This window comes from Penicillium cosmopolitanum (genome assembly GCF_028827165.1).
Source record: "Penicillium cosmopolitanum strain IBT 29677 chromosome Unknown utg000004l:1.0-4361866.0:1.0-4365735.0, whole genome shotgun sequence".
Lineage (NCBI taxonomy): Eukaryota > Fungi > Ascomycota > Eurotiomycetes > Eurotiales > Aspergillaceae > Penicillium > Penicillium cosmopolitanum.
In genome coordinates this window covers 3,522,747-3,540,654 of record NW_026622674.1, presented here as the reverse complement: position 1 = coordinate 3,540,654, position 17,908 = coordinate 3,522,747, and the positions used below count along the sequence as shown (strand labels likewise).

General features: G+C 50.3%; 10 protein-coding genes across 10 annotated transcripts; 5 read left to right on the top strand and 5 right to left on the bottom strand.

Moving 5' to 3' along the window:
• Positions 1-50: 50 nt before the first annotated feature.
• Positions 51-1,008, bottom strand: N7509_002737 (DUF4112 domain-containing protein; the record flags this gene model as incomplete). The annotated part of the gene is made up of 3 exons (XM_056627374.1): positions 51-594; positions 653-867; positions 934-1,008. The coding sequence occupies 3 exons, from the start codon at positions 1,006-1,008 to the stop codon at positions 51-53; spliced, it is 834 nt and encodes a 277-aa protein (XP_056493169.1).
• Positions 1,009-1,735: 727 nt separating this feature from the next.
• On the top strand, positions 1,736-4,394 carry N7509_002736 (decapping enzyme complex catalytic subunit DCP2; the record flags this gene model as incomplete). The annotated part of the gene is made up of 4 exons (XM_056627373.1): positions 1,736-1,766; positions 1,836-3,149; positions 3,242-3,604; positions 3,664-4,394. The coding sequence occupies 4 exons, from the start codon at positions 1,736-1,738 to the stop codon at positions 4,392-4,394; spliced, it is 2,439 nt and encodes an 812-aa protein (XP_056493168.1).
• A 443-nt stretch (positions 4,395-4,837) lies between these two features.
• N7509_002735 (YgfZ/GcvT domain-containing protein) lies at positions 4,838-6,136 on the top strand (the record flags this gene model as incomplete). The annotated part of the gene is made up of 1 exon (XM_056627372.1): positions 4,838-6,136. The coding sequence occupies one exon, from the start codon at positions 4,838-4,840 to the stop codon at positions 6,134-6,136; it is 1,299 nt and encodes a 432-aa protein (XP_056493167.1).
• A 180-nt stretch (positions 6,137-6,316) lies between these two features.
• Positions 6,317-7,576, bottom strand: N7509_002734 (putative cell cycle control protein (Cwf23); the record flags this gene model as incomplete). The annotated part of the gene is made up of 1 exon (XM_056627371.1): positions 6,317-7,576. The coding sequence occupies one exon, from the start codon at positions 7,574-7,576 to the stop codon at positions 6,317-6,319; it is 1,260 nt and encodes a 419-aa protein (XP_056493166.1).
• Positions 7,577-8,152: 576 nt separating this feature from the next.
• Positions 8,153-9,807, top strand: N7509_002733 (uncharacterized protein; the record flags this gene model as incomplete). The annotated part of the gene is made up of 4 exons (XM_056627370.1): positions 8,153-8,258; positions 8,322-8,702; positions 8,752-9,240; positions 9,314-9,807. The coding sequence occupies 4 exons, from the start codon at positions 8,153-8,155 to the stop codon at positions 9,805-9,807; spliced, it is 1,470 nt and encodes a 489-aa protein (XP_056493165.1).
• Positions 9,808-9,949: 142 nt separating this feature from the next.
• On the bottom strand, positions 9,950-11,163 carry N7509_002732 (amidohydrolase family protein; the record flags this gene model as incomplete). Its single annotated transcript, XM_056627369.1, has 2 exons — positions 9,950-10,110; positions 10,173-11,163. The coding sequence occupies 2 exons, from the start codon at positions 11,161-11,163 to the stop codon at positions 9,950-9,952; spliced, it is 1,152 nt and encodes a 383-aa protein (XP_056493164.1).
• Positions 11,164-11,725: 562 nt separating this feature from the next.
• N7509_002731 (uncharacterized protein) lies at positions 11,726-12,043 on the bottom strand (the record flags this gene model as incomplete). The annotated part of the gene is made up of 1 exon (XM_056627368.1): positions 11,726-12,043. The coding sequence occupies one exon, from the start codon at positions 12,041-12,043 to the stop codon at positions 11,726-11,728; it is 318 nt and encodes a 105-aa protein (XP_056493163.1).
• A 534-nt stretch (positions 12,044-12,577) lies between these two features.
• N7509_002730 (uncharacterized protein) lies at positions 12,578-13,807 on the top strand (the record flags this gene model as incomplete). The annotated part of the gene is made up of 1 exon (XM_056627367.1): positions 12,578-13,807. The coding sequence occupies one exon, from the start codon at positions 12,578-12,580 to the stop codon at positions 13,805-13,807; it is 1,230 nt and encodes a 409-aa protein (XP_056493162.1).
• A 249-nt stretch (positions 13,808-14,056) lies between these two features.
• N7509_002729 (ferritin-like domain-containing protein) lies at positions 14,057-15,209 on the bottom strand (the record flags this gene model as incomplete). The annotated part of the gene is made up of 2 exons (XM_056627366.1): positions 14,057-15,034; positions 15,096-15,209. The coding sequence occupies 2 exons, from the start codon at positions 15,207-15,209 to the stop codon at positions 14,057-14,059; spliced, it is 1,092 nt and encodes a 363-aa protein (XP_056493161.1).
• Positions 15,210-16,776: 1,567 nt separating this feature from the next.
• On the top strand, positions 16,777-17,752 carry N7509_002728 (SDR family NAD(P)-dependent oxidoreductase; the record flags this gene model as incomplete). Its single annotated transcript, XM_056627365.1, has 2 exons — positions 16,777-16,849; positions 16,914-17,752. The coding sequence occupies 2 exons, from the start codon at positions 16,777-16,779 to the stop codon at positions 17,750-17,752; spliced, it is 912 nt and encodes a 303-aa protein (XP_056493160.1).
• Between the last annotated feature and the right edge of the window lie 156 nt (positions 17,753-17,908).

The following is a 17,908-nucleotide window of genomic DNA, read 5'->3' as shown; positions in this document are numbered from 1 at the left end:
TGCAGGTTGCACGATCGAAAAAGGCCACGGAAACCCCAACCTGAGTAAGTTCAGCGCCCTCGCTCGAGGTCCTCCTCGGGGTGGCTCGCTCCTCCGAACCAACGGCCGAAGCCGCGACTGCTTTTGGCCTGCCTGGCAGGTTCTGGCCTGGTCGGAGCCTGACTATCATTGTGCGAGCGACGCGATCGCGATCTTCTATGCTCTCGGTATTCTGGTGGTGAATTGTTGGCCACCCCGCTCTCTTGTTTGTCCCATTCCTCTGGAAGGCTGTGATCGACCGTATCAACCGCATCGAGAGGGTCGTTGGTCAACTGATCCTGACCGCTGGGTCGCCTGCGTCGTTCTTTGGATTGTCTCCTGGTCGCCTTATGGCCCTTTTCACGCAAGTGTTTCTCAAGTATGACCGCATTCCGAGTGTTGCACTTATAAACCGCGTCTGCAAGATCGCCAATGAAAGGCACCAGGCCGATGACGAAATCGATCAATACATTCATCAACATCATCATGCGCAAGCGCGATGGAAGGCCGCCATCAATTTCTTCGCAATTCCTCACAACCATCATGGCAAGTCCAGCGTCCGCGGCATCACCAATGCTATAAGAAGGAGTCGTTAGCTCGGGTAAACAAAGGAGCACAGCGTGGTTTGACATACAATGGAACGAGTCCGATGACACTACCCCAACCAAAGCGAATGCCACAGAGATTGAAAAGAGCATAATCCAATCGGTAGGCTCGGCGCTTGACTTGTGTGAGGATTTTGGTGTCCTTCTCTGATAAACCTGGAGGGATGGCTTTGCGACGCTTCTGGGTTTTCTTTCCCATGGCGCGCCCGAGCCGTGACGCCGGAATTTCTTCAAAATAAGGATCCTGGGGATTATATCTGCGATTAGTTCTATTTCATTCAATGCAAATAGTCCATATAACCGCACTTACCTCTGTTCCAAAGTGGTTTCTGGCGGATTCCGCTAGAACCCTTTTCCCAACAAGGGACCATAGTGCGCCCGACATGTTGGATAGATTGAAATATGACGGTACTCAGTTATAGAGCGATTCCGAGTGATAAATTCACAGCAGTATCGAATAATTGTGCGGGATGATGCTTAAGATATACTGATCGCCTAAGGGGCCAAAAATAGAAAACAAGCCTTAGCTTTGCTTGGTCTGCAGTTGGCGGAAGTCGTTTCGAGTAGCGCCGGGAATCGTTTCAATAAAAAGCACCGAGAACGAGTCAGGGATGAAAGGAGGGATAGAAACAGTTGCTCCACAGGCAGGAAGAAAAGAGAAAAAAAAGAAAGGGCGGGAAACCACTGGAGGTTGAGAGAGATCAATCAAACCACAATCCTGGATGGGCAATCCGCCAGCAACGTCACCGCAGTGCTGATCTCTTGTTGTGTACCCAGGGACAACGCACAGCCACAAGCCACAACTGTGGCGGTGGGGCTGAGATCAACAGCACCCGCCACATCCAAGTCAGCTGATACCAACCCAACTCGCGCCCGGACCTGCCCCAGCTGTCTGACTGCCCAGCTGTTCGCCCGACTCCGACCTCAGATCGTCCCCCAGCACTGCACATACGAAACCTTACTGCCTCTCGACTTTTCTATTCGACCTACGCTAAGCCACCTCATAATCTGTGGAAGCTGCTCTGTGTTGCGATCTGTCGCGCCTGTAGCTTCTCCAAGCACCTGGTTTCGGTTGGTTGTCCGTGCTGAAATGCTAAGCTCCGTCTCCCAACATGACCGAAACAAAGATGCAATTAGAAGACTGTGAGCTACTCAAGTTTTCCTGACAAGTGAGGATCGGAAGTACTGACTGAGGCCTTTGGGCCGCAACAGGGCTGGATGACTTGTGCGTCCGCTTCATCATTAACCTCCCGCGCGAGGAACTCGAGTCTGTGGAACGAATTTGCTTTCAGGTAGAAGAAGCACAATGGTTTTACGAGGATTTTATTCGCCCGCTCGATCCTGCACTGCCATCACTCACTCTGAAAACATTTGCCATGCGCATATTCCAGCATTGTCCTTTGATGTCGCAATGGTCTACCTATCATCACCAAGCTGCCTTCTCCGAGTTCCTCGCCTACAAGACACGCGTTCCTGTTCGCGGAGCGATCCTACTGAATGAAGATATGGATGAAGTGGTCTTGGTCAAGGGCTGGAAGAAAGGTGCCAACTGGAGTTTCCCGCGAGGCAAGATCAACAAGGGCGAGAAGGACCTGGACTGTGCTATTCGTGAGGTCTACGAGGAAACTGGATTCGATGTTCGTGAGGCCAACCTGGTCAAGGATGAGGATTCGGTGAAATATATTGAAATCACAATGCGTGAACAGCATATGCGACTCTACGTCTTTCCTGGTGTTCCTCAGGACACATACTTTGAGCCGCGGACCCGCAAGGAAATCAGCAAGATCGAGTGGTATAAGTTGACAGAGCTTCCGACCTTGAAAAAGAACAAGCAGCATGATGAGGGCCTCGCAGTAGCAAACGCAAACAAGTTCTACATGGTTGCTCCATTCCTCCACCCGCTAAAGAAGTGGATAGCACAGCAGAAGAAGATCAGTTCAAGGGTTCAAGTTAGTGCGAAACACCCCTCTCAAATCGAAGGATATTCCTCGATGGACGAGAATGCACCTTATTACTCCAATGGCAATATCCACCTGCCAGGAACTACTGAGTTGCCCATCCCGAGCGATCTTCCTGAAGTGAATTTGGGACAAGATGCGTCATCTCATATCAAGCAGCTGTTACAGATTGGCGGCCCTACAGCTTCTAATTACATGCAAACCCCCGGCGCTGATCAGCCTCCTCCTGTCGATCAGCACAAGTCAAACGCACTGCTAGCACTTTTGAGGAAAGGGTCTCAAGATAACGTCCCTCAGTTTCAGAACCAACCCGTTCCCCAACCGAATGCTCCCCACCATGCTCTGCCACCCCTTGAGCAACCACCTCAGCGGCCACCCAACTTCTTTCCTGGATTCCCTCCACAACAGCAAATTATGCCATCACACCCCCCATCACACCCCGGTCCTCCGTTTGCTGAGCCTCAGATGAATCCTCACCAACAGCCTCAATTTCCACCAATGGGGCGACCCGAGTTGCCTGGAGCACCTGCAGTGCAATACCCACAGGGGCCCGCACCGAACTACCCACGTCAACCCCCCCCATGCCCTCAAACATTACACCTCCCAGACACGCTATGGCTCCTTTCCAACAGACTGGTGACCCTCTGATGTCCCGGTCAGCCCAGCCAGCTCCAGGCCAGGGCGTAGCAGCTCCACATGCGAGCAAGCTGCCTCCTCCGAAGCTCACTAGCCATTCACTTTCGCTTCTGAACTTCTTCAAGGATGATTCTTCCAAGACACCGGTTGGATCCCACGTAACACCAGCGTCTGTAGCTCCTGGACTGGCTCCGCCACAGCTTCCTCACCAACCTCGCAAGACCTCTCATCATCAGGATAGCCTGTTGGATCTCTTCAAGGGTCCCAAACCCGTTGCATCTCCTCACCCCGTTGAACTGTCAGGCCAGCCCGTACCTCAAGTCCAGTCCCCGTACGAAAAGCATATCATCCAGCGGGCACATCAACACCCGGCGCATGATCTCCAACGTGGGGATGCTGGCCTTAAGGCCCATTCGGGCCCGGTCGAACATCGGCTACTGTCTCAGGCCCCTTAAATACGCCCAAATTTGAAGCGGTTGGGAAAACGGGCCCCAAGAAGATGGCTAGTGGACCGAGTCGCAAGAGCCAGGGAACTCGCCGAGAGCAGCCGCAGCCGCAGCAGCTCTCTTCACCCATCACAATTCTCCCCCGTCCCCAGTCGGCCAAGCGCGATGCACCTATGTCCGGATCATACAAACAGGCCGCCCCGGGTCCGTCTCCACCCCAACCTCCCCAACCCGCTCAGATTGGGGCACCAGCGCCAGTTAAGCCTTTCCAACCCCAAATTCTTCGACGCTCTGAGAAGACCGATTACGACCAGTTGATGGCCGCTCCGCAGAAAGCGGATAACCTGGACCGAAAACCAAGCCTACCTGGCCTCCAAACGGACACGGCTGAACTTTCTCCCCAGACCAGTTTCGACCGCAGACCTAGTCAAAACGCTTCGCAGAAGGAGGCACTCTTATCACTTTTTGGAAAGCCTGCAGCTTCTCCAACCCCTCCGTCCACAACGCAACTGGACTCACGAGCGGTGAACCACCATCTTTCCCATGCTTCTGGTCTGGTCAGCCCTCTTTCATCTCTTCATCTCAATCCTAGCAGCGGTGATTCTATTTCTCGACGTGGCACTCCTTCTGAGGGTGATGCGGGCCCCTCTGGCGCAAACAACGTTTCATCACCGAGCAACAAGGCGTTCTTGCTTGGATATCTACAAGGAGTTGCCAAAGGCAACAAATGAACCATGGCACCCGATCGGCTTTGTATGATACGTAGGCCGGGATTCGGCTATGATGATAGCCCATGATAATTGAAACTCACATAATTTTGCATAACTCTTCACATGAGCGATCCAGTAAAGTACTAGTAGTCTGTTTTGTACATCAATACCTGGTAGATTAGACCTTAATCACCTCGTTTCACGTATCAAGGGATCTCCCCTCATCGAAGCTACACGATACTCTTGATCGAAAATAGGGTCACTGTCAGAGAAATATTATAATCTTCGTTTGACAACCGATTACTTGACATTGTTGATTGAGTTCGATTGGATACGTCGTTGATCTGGTTGGCCGCTGCGGCTCCCTCCACCGCCTTTGAGATTCGGTTGGAGCTTTCCCCGACGGCGCTCCGCGGTGCGTCATGTACGGAAGTTAAGTACATTTCTGCGCATCTACCTCAATCATGATGCGCCCTCGCGTCTCGGTCTGCGGCCGCTGTATCGCGCGAAGCAGATTTTTCACAACAATATCGGCTCAGCCCGAGCAGTGCCAAAGTGCGTCCCTCGTTCCCCAAACCGGATATGCCCGCCTCACGAACCGCGGCCTCATTTCGATCACCGGGGTCGACAGCGCTACCTTCCTCCAAGGCCTGATCACACAAAACATACTGGTGGCAAATGACCCTAGCAAAAGCATCCGACGCACGGGCTCGTATACAGCTTTCCTCAACTCCCAAGGGCGCATATTGAACGACGCATTTATCTACCCTGTCCCCAACGCTGAAGGCAATGATCTCGACCGAGAGTGGTTGGTGGAGGTGGACAAGAATGAAGTTACAACGCTATTGAAGCATCTAAAGAAACACAAGCTCCGTGCCAAGCTGAAGCTCCGAGCCCTCGAGGACGGCGAGCGAACCGTGTGGTCGTCGTGGAAGAATCACGCCGAGCCTCGATGGGCTGCATACAACCTTGAATCCGAAACCGCGTCACCTTTCGCACCCTCTTCGAATGTTGTCGGATGTATTGATCTACGCGCTCCCGGCTTCGGGTCTCGAATCGTGACTCCAGGCCCGGAGGCGCTCCGCACCTATCTTCCCGACGAAGCGCAGGTCTCCGGGGACGAGGTCGGATTAGATGCCTACACCATTCGTCGTATACTTCATGGTGTCCCCGAAGGACAGTCAGAAATTCTCCGAGAAGCGTCACTCCCTATGGAAGCGAACATGGATATGGGCCGTGCTATCGATTTCCGCAAGGGCTGTTATGTTGGCCAGGAGCTGACGATTCGCACGCACCATACTGGTGTTGTACGCAAGCGTATTCTACCGGTCCAGTTATATACGGGTGATGCTCCCAAGGGAGATAGTCCAATTTATGACCCCTCGGCTGAACTTGCCCTGCCTCCCGCCGGCACGAATATCAACAAGGCTGGCGGCCGCCGGGGCCGTAGTGCTGGAAAGTTTCTCAGTGGTGTCGGGAATATTGGTCTTGCACTCTGTCGTCTCGAAATGATGACTGATCTCGCGTTGACGGGAGAAGGGACACAATTCACACCTGGAAGTGAATTCAAGGTTTCCTGGATGGCTGAGACAGAACAGCCCGCTGAAGTCAAATTGCAAGCTTTTGTTCCCGCATGGACGAGAGAATTCATTCTTGGAAGCATTCGCAAGCCCACTACCCCAACAGTTGATCTTAGTGAGCGGGCACGCGAGTTTATGGAACAGCTTGAGGAAGAGGAGGAAGCAGTTCAACGACGGGACTAGATTCAGTTCTATGCCACTATGTAAAACATGACAACCTATAGCGATATAATGTACATAAAAAAAGTTATCCTCCCCATTCTCTCCATCTATAGCTGTAAAATAAGTAACAAGACAAGAGTTTCATCAACATAGCCACTTGTTGGCTGGGGTATCTTAATTTAATATATCAAAAAAACTATTCTATTTAGATCCATTGGCATCTGCTGCCTCATCTTCCTTGGCGAGTTCTTCTTCAAGAGCTTTGCGCTCCTTCTCACGCTGTGCATTCTTCAGGCGCATCATCACAGTTTCTTGGAAGCTGGGCATTCCTTTACCAGATGTCGCCGCAGATGCGAAGGAGCCAAATGAGGGTGTCTTGCCAGACTTTGGGGGTCCTGAATTGACGCCAGGGAAGCTGAAAGAAGACTTTGCTGGCCGCTCGGATGTCTTGGTATCTTGCGTGGCAGACGGAGCAGGGGTCTGTTGTTCGGGGGGAGTATCTTGTTTGGGAGGTGCAGTTTCGGAAGCCTTTTGGCCGGCGACGCCGAAGTTAAAATCTGGAGGGGTACCAGATGCCCACTCGACAGACTCAATATGAGCCCAATCTCCATCTGGGACGCCAGATTGGCGAAGCTTCTTTTCGCTGTCCACGACGGCTGCGTGTGCACCCACGATGGACTCAAAAACGACCGCGCCGGTTGCAAGAGTAACTTTCTCACGTTTCCCTTCAACACGCTTCCTCTTGTCCTTGAGCATGAAAGTTCCCTCCACCTTTCCAAATGATCCAAAAAGGGCTTTCAACCGGTCCGAATCGAGATCGAGCGCTTCGCGCTCCCAGCGCACCTTGATTGTCCGATCGAGCTCAGGAACATTGGCGCCACCATCCTGGGAGCGATCAACGCGCTGAGAGCCACGGTCCGCTACCTTTCGAGCCTCTTCCTCCTCCGCCTGTGCCTTCTGCTCCTCCTCCTCAAGCTCACGCTTCAATTTATCCCCAGCCTCACGACGACGCCGTCGCCCATCCTCCGCAATCCGCTCAATTTCCCGTTGTAGTTTGACCTCGGCGTCATCATCAGCAGATGCCCACGATCTCTTTACACCCCTTTGTCCCGCAGCAGCAGCAGCGCCAGCCCGTTCGGCAGCTTCAAGATCCTCGCGCATTTTACGCTTCGCCGCGCCCATTTGCTCGCGCTCGCGCTGCTTGCGCAGTCGTGCCTCACGCGCATTATCGTAGAGTTGCCGGATCGAGGCATCGGAAAGAACATCGTTTGCGATTTGGAGCAGGTGGAATTTGTCGATGTCGGCTGGTGTTGGATTTGCGATTTTATCGGGGTGGTATTTCAGTGCTGCTTTGCGGTAACCGCGGCGGATCTCGGAATCCGTTGCGGACGGCGAGAGATCTGGCAAAGCATAGAAGTCCTGGCTGGACGCAGCGTGCGCCTTGAGATCGTCTGTAGACATCTTGACGGTTTTATGTGATGAAATGGAGCTTGGACAGGCTTAGATTGGTCTGGGTGACTTGATTGAATTTTTACGGTGGGGTTTAGACACCAAAGACGCAGTTGTCTCCACTTGCGCATTTAGAGTTGATACGAGTTTCTTTCCTTGGCTTGGAACAATTCCTTAAAGAAAGAACTTGAGGTTGATTCAATTCGTTCGAATATTTAGAGTACCTAGGTAGATACCTTTCTATTTTGTTGTTATTGGGCCGTTTGTTGCCTGGTTCCAAGGTTGGATAACTCGGAAATACACGCGTCTGGCTGGAACTATATATCTACCTAGGTAGGTATTCCGGTCCGCTAAAATGATGGCACACTGGTGTTCAAGGGGCTAGGTATCAGTACTAGTCTGAGAGTATACTATTCATTCGATTCCAACATGGCTTGATTAGTTTTATACTAGTACCAAATGAAAGCCTCCAGGGTACTAAGCCTGACCCGGCACGTGCTCTCCTGCCCCTGCTAGTACTGGGCTACAGCCGAGTTCCATTTCCCTCCATCTACACCCTGCACCTGTGGACCTTCAAGTTGTAGACGGATGGCTTCCTCAACAGGCCCACGGGCAATGATTCGACCGGACCGGGCTCACTTGGCCCTGGCACTAGCAATTGTCAAGGACAAACCTCCCGACACTGAAGTCAAAGGTCAGTGATCCGATTGATGCTTCACCTTGCAGCAGACTCACAAACCTTCCAATGGCCCTGCAGATTACATCTCCCGGATCCGAAATTTCATCAAATCGCAAAAGGATTTGGATATGTCTTGCCAAGAAAAGTTTTTTGACAGTGTCAACTTCTGGAAATCCGCTTACGAGAAGTCAGAGGCCGAGCATGCTAAGCTGCTCAACGCCATGTACGACTTGGAACAGCGCAACTTGAGTCTTCTTGCGAAAACAAAACTGACTACCTCTGGCGAAAATGCTTCCGTTTCATCTTCAATCAAACGCAAAGCATCCGGCGTGCTTGAGCCTGTCGCTCCGTCCAGGATCAACAGCAAACGAGCGCGGCCGAGCCTCTCCAAGAACCCTTCACGCAAGGACCCCGGTGCCGAACGACAGGATGCAGAGTCTACGCATGACGAGAAACGAAGTAAGGCCACATATCGAAATCGATTTCTGTATCTGCTAATTCTTATCAGCAACATCCTTTCTGAGACAAATCTATAACATGCAGCGAGCCCTGCAAAAGAGACGGAATGAAAAGAACTTGGCAACCAACGCCGTGATATTGTGCAAAGAGGCAGAGCATTCTTTTCTTGATCTCATACAACTCAAAGTCAACTCGAAATGCCAAAATAACGCCGCAGACCCCGTCACTACGGAGCAAAGCACCAGTGCCATCTTTGAAGGTGTTGAGCTTGCTTTTCATCTTGCATACCGAGCGCTCCACAAAATTTCCAACCCAGGCGATATTCCTGGTCAGGGCAAAGGTCAAATCATCTACTACATTGTGTGTCTTTTTGAGTCGATCACGATTGGTCTTACTCAGTATTGCACGGCTATATCGAAGCCCAGAATTGGAACCGAAAAGACCGACCAGCTTCAAAAGTCAGCGACTACCCAAGTCCGAAGGTCCAAGACAGAGAAGAGATCCCCGACAATCTCTCAATCTCATATTTCAACAAAAGGTGAAGACGAAGTTGCTCAAGAGTTGACCAAGCTCCTATGCAAAATGGCGACGTCATTGGATCTGACCAAAAGAGGATGATCAGAAGATCATGGAGGGGTTTCTTTTCGTCGTCCTCGGTAGAGTCGGCAAGATGCTGGCTCTTTTAGTCTTTCAAGATATTCAGCTGCCACTCGAAGCTTGTCCGGAAATGAAGCTTCCCGAAGGACTCGCCTTAATGCAGCAGGAAGGGTTATCACCGGACATTGGGAAATGCGAAGCGAGCCATCTTGTTAAACTTCTCAAGGGCCTATTTATCAACGAGGCATCTTATACATCACAGTACTCCGCCACAAAAGCTCAGTTCGTCTGTGGAATAAAAGATCAACTTCAGAAGACTCTTCTGCAAGCAGTTTTTGGGATGGATGAACCGCTGTTCCAGGATGGCTTGAAACGTCCAGCAACGCCGCCGCCTCAAGATTGTGATGTAAATGGAGGTGAAATTTTCTCGTTTTCAGAGTGGTTTACACAAGAGTTATGGTCCCTAGTAGGCTGGGATATGTTGAACAGCATTGTGGACTGTCGTTGAGCTACCTGATTCCATATTGAACCAAAAGTTCAGATTGTTTGAGACGAAGTGCGTGGGAATGGTGTGCCATTATTTACGCTTATATCCCATGATGAATATAAATACGCCTATAGCTAGATCGATAATTGCACTTACTACTCCCTTATTTAAGATCGAGAATGCGTACCGCGTTACCTCCAAGTACCGCAGCAACTGAAGCCGGATCTTCCTTGAGTGTATCATCGATAGCCGCGTAATTGATAGTAACACTTAACCACTTCTCATTCTCGTCTCCGAGGGGTGGAAAGAAGGGATGATCAGTTCCTAGCGGACAAAGATATTAGAAGCTGCAATCTGAAGTGAAAAAACCATTCTCACAAACTCACCGAAAAGCAAACGATCGGTACTACCGGCCGCGATAGCTGCCTGAAGCCCAGCTTTACCATAAACGACAGCATCAAGATAAATATTCGTCTTGAGAACATCCCAGACACTCCTCTGGGGCCCAGGAACGTCCCCGCCATTCTCCTTGAATTTCCGCTCATGCGCAATGCAGCTCTCAATCCTTCCGGCTAGAAATGGGAGCGTTCCACCCGAATGAGCAAGCAAGATCCGCAGTCGGGGAAAGCGATCAAAAACCCTGCTCAAAAGCATCCGAGTCACCGAGATAGTCGTCTCTAGAGGGAAACCCAGGGCGAGTGGGAGGACATGACCGTAACGAGCCGTTATCTCGGGCCCTCCAAATGCTTCATCGGGAAGACCATAGTGTGGGTGTAGGAACAAAACCTGCTGAGACTCTTCCAGTGCTGCCCATACTGGATCAAGATTCCCATCGTCGAGGCCAGAGCCCAACCCCGATGTCCCCATAATGACACCCCGGATATGCGGCAAACTCGAGAGTCGGTGGATTTCCTCAACGATGATATCTGGAGTCGGCGCGCTTAAAGGTAAAGCGCCAAATGCGAAGAGTGATCTCTTTTGCTGGAGTGGAATGGTATTATCTGGATCAGCAGCGCTATTTACATTCGCACAAGTGGCGTTGAGATCATCGTTGATGAGCCGGGCCCATGTTTGGGCCTCGTCCGGAGACAGAAAATCCAGCCATGGATTTGCGAGGGAGATCACACTGCAGTCGATGTCGTGCTTTTTCATGAAATCCAGCTTAACATTGATATCTGAGTAAGATGAGTCCACGGGCCGACCGCGTTGATCGATGGGGATTGCGGGGTCATCGTCGGATGAGAGAATTATCAACCGGGGAGTTCCCTTGTCGCTTGGGTCATGAATATATGGTACCGTCTTGCGATCGCGAAGCATCGCCATGTACGAGGGAGGGTAGACATGGGTGTGGATGTCAACGACAAAGGGTCGTGCCATGGTGAGGATAGGTAAGATGGGTAGAGGGTAAAGTCAGTCTGAGAAGAAGGAAATGGTGGGTTGTCGTGGTTAGGCTGCGTAGATAAGAGATGCAGATGCAGGGGCATGCGGGGAGAGGCAGGAGAGAGGGGTATCTCATGGGATGGTTGCATTTTTGGTTATCACTGGGAGGCTGAACGAGGGCTGCCCCTTATCGTGAATTGGAGTATGGAAGACTTCTTGTTCCGAGGTTATGTTTTACGTTTATGCCTTTTCTTCTGGAAGTATACTAGTACACTGGGAATAGGTATTGTAGTCATGCTGTCAATCTAGACAGTTCTGTGCAAAATTGGATTGAAGCACTTCCTAACGGAAGTCAATGCAGTATTGAGAATGACAGAATAGAACAAATCATCCGAACAAATAGTGCTGTTTATCTAACATAACAGTTGTCTCATCACGACATCGGTATCATGCGGCATTGCTTCACAGGCGAAGACAGCATTGGCCCCTTAAGCTTCTTATCAGCACAATTCACAATTCACATCATGAAACTCCAGACTCACACCAATGAAACCCAAATTTAGGACAGAGCGGGACCGCCCAGAGTGATGGGCTGCTTGTTGGTGAAGTTGGGGATGTCGGCGAAGATCTTGGGGGTCTCGGGGTCTTGCAGAGCAGACTTGATATCCTCCTCGCTCTTCCATTCCAAATTGGCGGCAATCAGGAACTTGGAGGGAGAGCCATCGAGGGCAGTGGTGTACTTGATAATCTTCCAGCTGACGAGGCCGTACTTCTTCCAGATTGACTCCACTAGAGGCATGTGAGTCTGGAGGTAGTAGGACTCATCAAAGGTGATGTCATCATCGTTGGGGTACATGACGGAGGCGTGGTAAGGCATGATGGGCAAAGAGTTGAAGATTTGCAATTGAGAAAGTCAAGGAAGAATTGATTGAAGTAGAGGGGAAGAGAAGAAGAAGGAGTAAAGAGTAAGACAAGTAAGAGTAAAGAGGGGCACGTTTCGCAAACAAGCCGAGGGTCGCGGGAGCTCACTGCTTATTAATGACAACGTGGAGCCCTCGTGGAACAAAATAACAAAATGCAGTGGGTCTCTTGTCCATATTATAATCACTCCGACTCCGTACTCGTACGCTTGTTTCATTGCGACCAAATTATGGTCTATTGCTACTGCTGCTATGTACTACTACTACCGGTCCGTTCGCCTGTCAGATGGATGCGGTAATTCAGGGTCCATTGCATTCCCCATGCGGGGAGCCGCAGGGTCCACCAGAACAGGGGCCAGACAAGCCTGGTCCTAACGATCTACCAATAGACTTGCCCAAGTCGTAGGCGGCCCCAGAAGCAGACTCGTAAGGATGTTTCACACCACACATTCTCATCAATTCCAATTCCTACATGAGAGATTGACTCCATCATGGCTCTAGCCAGCCTGCAGCCAAGCAGGCGAAGCTTTCGTCTGGTTCATGGGACGGGAATCGTGTTGATTCTCGCCATTATCTACAAACTATTTATCCATGATATTGCTTTCGTAAAATCAGCCCCCATCTCAACCGACCAGGATTTCGGTGGCTTCTCCTGGAGATGTGCACGCCTCGAACATCCTCTCATGGAGGGATGCGAGCACCTGTGGTTGGATCATAAGAATCGAAAGCTCTACGGGGCGTGCTCCAATTTTTCAACGCACACGGATACTGCCGTCGAATCCGATTATCCAATCGTGGCACGCAGAGATCATGTCAGTGTGATGGAGATTGACTCGCCGCCAGGGCAAGATGATGCCTACAATCTGCATCGATTAGAGCTCGCAGATGGCTTCGAAGGAGAACTGGACCTTCATGGGCTAGACGCACGCCGCATCGGAGATCAGCTTCGTTTTTGGCTGATCAACCACAGGCCATCCGTCAATGCAGACACGGGAGAAATCATAGACGAGAAAAAGAACTATACTGTGGAAGTGTTTGACTTGGACGAGGACGCTGGTGCTCTTGTACCCGTCAAAACAATATCAAGCGAGCTTTTGGACTCACCAAACAATCTAGCCGTGGACCCTACAGGGGATGCGATCCTCGTGATCAACGATCACGTCACAAAAGTTGGACCCTTCCGAGGCGGAAAAGAGGTAGTGGGCGATGCGAATCTCGCGGAATGCCAAACAGATTCGGGGGAATGTCGCCTGGTTACCACCAAGGGCTTTGGATATGCAAATGGCATCGTAATCGATAGCCAAGATCACATTTACGTGTCTGGCGTCTCCGGGGTAGTTCTTGTCTATGAAATGGTGTATGGAGAACTCAAACTCTTGGATTCGTTCAGAACGTCGTTGGGAATCGATCGGATCTCTGTCAATGCAGAGGATAGCATCGTCATTACTTCATTTCCAGACTCGTTAGAGTTGATGAAAGCGTCGACAAACCCGCTAGACCCAGTGCCTGGAGCAACTCTGCTTTTAGCCAAAAGGGAAACTATTAATCCAGAGCAGTCAGAAGAGCAGGGATATCAAGCCTATTTTTTGATTACAGATGAAGATGGCGAGCTCATGCCCTCCACTACCATCGCCGTGCATGATGTCAAGACGGATCGCCTGTTCCTGACAGGAATATTCTCGCGTGGCATCAGTATCTGTACACAACGAGTAATGAAATGAATAGCAAGCTCTAGAAGAGAATTTTACGGCAAGGGAAAAGTCGCATGTGCCACGCAACTGCTGTGACGTACATTAGGAAAAAGAAAGCAAACTTCCTGCAGTTCTAAGAAAAGGCATCATTTTACTTTTGAATTCGGTCATCAAGTCGAAAGCACACCATTGGGAATTACAAAACAAAATTCTTATTCCCAAGCACCTGTCGCCGAAAATTTCCTATCCTCCAGGTCTGCTCCCCCATTCTGATATTACCTAGCCTGCTTGATAGATAGCAGGCCCAGCAACGACGTGAGGATTGATCAGGCTCAGATTGAATGGCGTCAAATATGGATCGTGGTCGGTAATGGCAATGAACATAGTACCATTGATCGCGGGGTCACCTTGGTAGGTTTCCAGATTGGGTTGGTGAGTGTAACCGCGATGTCCATGGCCAATACGCAGCGGCGTGTAGGTCACATTGAGTTGAGAAACCCAGACAACAAACTTGGGTCTGGTTGCCTGTGATGTCGTGATATAGCTGTTGTTGGGGCCAATTTCCGAGCCCGGGCTGTCCCATTGTAATACAACTTGACGACCAGGGAAAGAGAGAGCTGGATAGTTCTCTGGTGCATATCTGCATTTCCAGTTACGGCGATACCAATAGCGGCTCGACATTGCGCTGGCCGTACTGTTCCAGTTGTTTGAGCTTCCATTCAAGATGGCGGGTTGGTTGATTATCCTGAGCTCTGGGAAGTTTTGCCAGACCAGACGGGTCTGGTTAAATGGGCACGAGCTGATAAAAGGTGCCAGAAGTGACCATGCCCAGGATTGGGGAATGCCAGTCTCAAACCACTCGGGCATGGGGAAGAGCCCTAGGAACTGGCGGAAGATCAATTGTTGTCGTGCTTCGGTTGTGATCGACTGGGTCAGCAGTGTGGCCGCCTCTCGAGAATCCAGATGAGCCAAAAAACCGTAAACTCCAGCTTCGCCAAAGCGAGTGATTTCCTGACAGAGATCGAGAAATTCTGTAACGTTGCGGTAGGGATAATGGTAGGTGCATTGCTGTGGGGCCTGGGCACCGAGAATATTGCTCAGCATTGTTGCGTGTCCAACCTCTTGCTGCGCCATGAAGGCAATTAGATCTCGATCTGTAGAGGTTAGACCGGCAGATTTGAAATCTTCTACCGAGAAACGTTGTAGTCCGTCCTGGAAAAGATCAAGCTCAATCCATTCCTGATACAATGCAAGTGCCTATTATTCTTCATCAATAACAGCGTTGCGCTCCACGCCCCTAGACAGGATGAGTACGTACAAGGGATTCATAGTCAAAGTCACTTTTGACATTGTAGACTGGAATAGTTCCATTTGTCCCGACCCCTCCGGCAGGAACATAGGGGGGCGGGCTCAGCATTGTGAAGTTTTCCATCGCTGGGGTAAGTAGTAGCTGCCGGGAGGACCTCTTCACCTGAAATGCCCTTTCCAACAGAGGTGGCAGTCAGAGCACCTGTGGTTGATGGAGTGCCGCTGAAAGGAGTGTGAAGTTGAGAACTAGGATGAGATCGAGTCGATGGTCCGGTAATCAAAGCCTCAGATACCGAATCCAAATCCGTAGTTGTATGATGCGAGTTCTTGTGTGGGGATGCAGATGTGAAGGAAAGTGAGCCTACTAGGCTCAGGAGAAGCAAAGAACCCAGCATTTCAGCTGCACATAAACGACGATATAGTGGTATATAGTATATAACGGTAATGAAATCTTCTTGCGTCTCAGGATACTCAACTGCAAAGCTGGGTGTGCTGTAGGTGAGTGGCCCGCCGGACGGCGCCGGAGACCTTCGATGATAGATATATGCTAATAGTAGGTAACGAGAAATAAAATCGTACTATTATGTCATGGAATAGAGTTGACGTAAGTGTCAAGCCTACCAGATAGTTAGTTAGGCTAAGCCGGATGTTGACCTCAGAGTATAGGACAGTCATGTATCGAAGTCATTCAATCGGAGATTGTAGACTCGAAGGCGATAATCTTAACACTACGGTATCACAAACCAAATGCGTCCTGTACTATTCATAAATCTTAGCCAGCCCATTATCATAGAGATGAGAATGCTTCTGCGCTGATCGTCCTGGAATAATCACTGGGCCCAGTTTCTAGGACTATACCGCATCGTGTACAGGTATTTGTTGTCCGTAGCCCTGGAAGCAACTCTTCTGCATGATTGGATACCAAAACCAGGCACCATGGATATAGAAAGTTACTCCTTGAACCTAAGCTCCAATTTTCGAATGTCTTTTAGAATGACGGATGACCCCGGTAATGACGTCGACCTGGTGTACGTGGTTTCGCCGAGTGGGCAGCTGTTGGTGATGGAAATCAAATCCGACCCCGGATGTTTCGGATCATGGACCAGGGACAAAAGATGGGAAATTGTGGATGTTCTATTCAAGTTGTTATTATTCTGTGCCTGCCTGCCCTACGGCCATTTGAGGCCAAGGAGATCATTATGCCCGACCTACAGGTTATAGCTCAGGACACCATGTTAATTTAGGACACAAAGCAACCGGACTATATGATTATTATTTTCGTGCTTTGACATGTTCGTCTTCACGTTCGTTTTTATCCTCTCCTTCTTGATAACTCCTGATACTTCATGAAATACGAAAGGGCAGACAACAGACAGTGATATTTGCACTGCTTGAAGAATCAATGTTCTGAAAACGAGTTCCTCGATGGGCTAGAATTGACATATCGGCAAGAACTCCGGAGTGAAAATGATATCCCATCGGTCCAAGTGTATTTATTTTGTATTGCACATAAGTTCGGATCGGCGGTGCGCCGACCTCGGGGGGACCGGTGGGGAAGGCGATCGCGGGGAAGGGCAACCCCTACAGTTCCCGGATTGTGCTACACCGATAGGAAGTGAACCCCAAATCTTCCTCTCATTCGTAATCCATCATCCATCCACCCTTCTTTTGCAAATTTACCATCTGCAAAAATGTCCAATCTGCTTGCTTCGAATCTGTTCTCGGTCCAGGACCGTGTGGCTGTCATTACCGGTGGAGGTAGTGGTAAGGCATCACCTTAGCAATACTCCACGATAGGAGATTGATGCTAATCGTACAACTTCAACAGGTCTCGGTCGGACTATGGCCCGCGCTCTAGCGGTCAACGGTGCCGCGAAGGTATTTGTTCTTGGACGTCGTGTCAATGCCCTGGAGGAGACGGCCACTCAATCTACTCCCGGCGTCGTGATCCCCGTTCAGTGTGATGTCACCTCCAAAGAGTCGCTCGAGGCTGCATACAAGGCCGTCGCTGAGCAGACCACCCACGTTGATATTCTTTTTGCGAATGGTGGAGTCCTAGGACCATTGATGCGGCCGTCTCAGAAACCCGATGGAACCCCTCCTTCTCTGAGCGAGCTCCGCGAGGAGTTGTTTAGTAAACCAATGGAGGCATTCACCGATGTCTTGAATGTCAATGTCACTGGGTCTTATTACACTGTGCTGGCGTTTTTACCATTGCTGGAGGCAGCAAACAAGCGACGACCGGCACCTCAAGCGGGGGTGTTGACCCCTCCAACTGCACAAGTCGTCATTACTAGTTCGATCGCAGGGTTTATTCGCAAAGTGCCTTTTAGCTTTGCGTACAATGCGTCTAAATCTGCCACCACGCATCTCGTCAAGATGCTCGCTACTACTCTCGCGGACTACGATATTCGGGTGAATGGCATCGCGCCTGGTCTATACCAGTCCGATATGGCCAACCATATTTTCGAAGATAAGGGCATCGAAGGCAGCGGGGTCAACGAAGGCTCGTTCCCACGAGAAATGATCCCTATTAGACGCAGTGGAAGTGAGGAAGACTTTGCTGGTCTAATCGTGTGGATGGCGAGTGCCTCGGGTGGTTACTTGAATGGCGCCATCATGCTTACCGATGGTGGTCGCGTCAGTGTAGTCCCAAACACGTATTAGGGACCTCTGACTACCCTGTACCATCCAGAGTTGAGTCTACAAGCTGTATTGCAGCCGTTTAAAGGGGATGACTTTGCATAGACACTTCTGATAAATAAATGAATAAATGTGCTGTACTGTTTGAACAGACTGATCGAGATCGATCGATATGGAGTT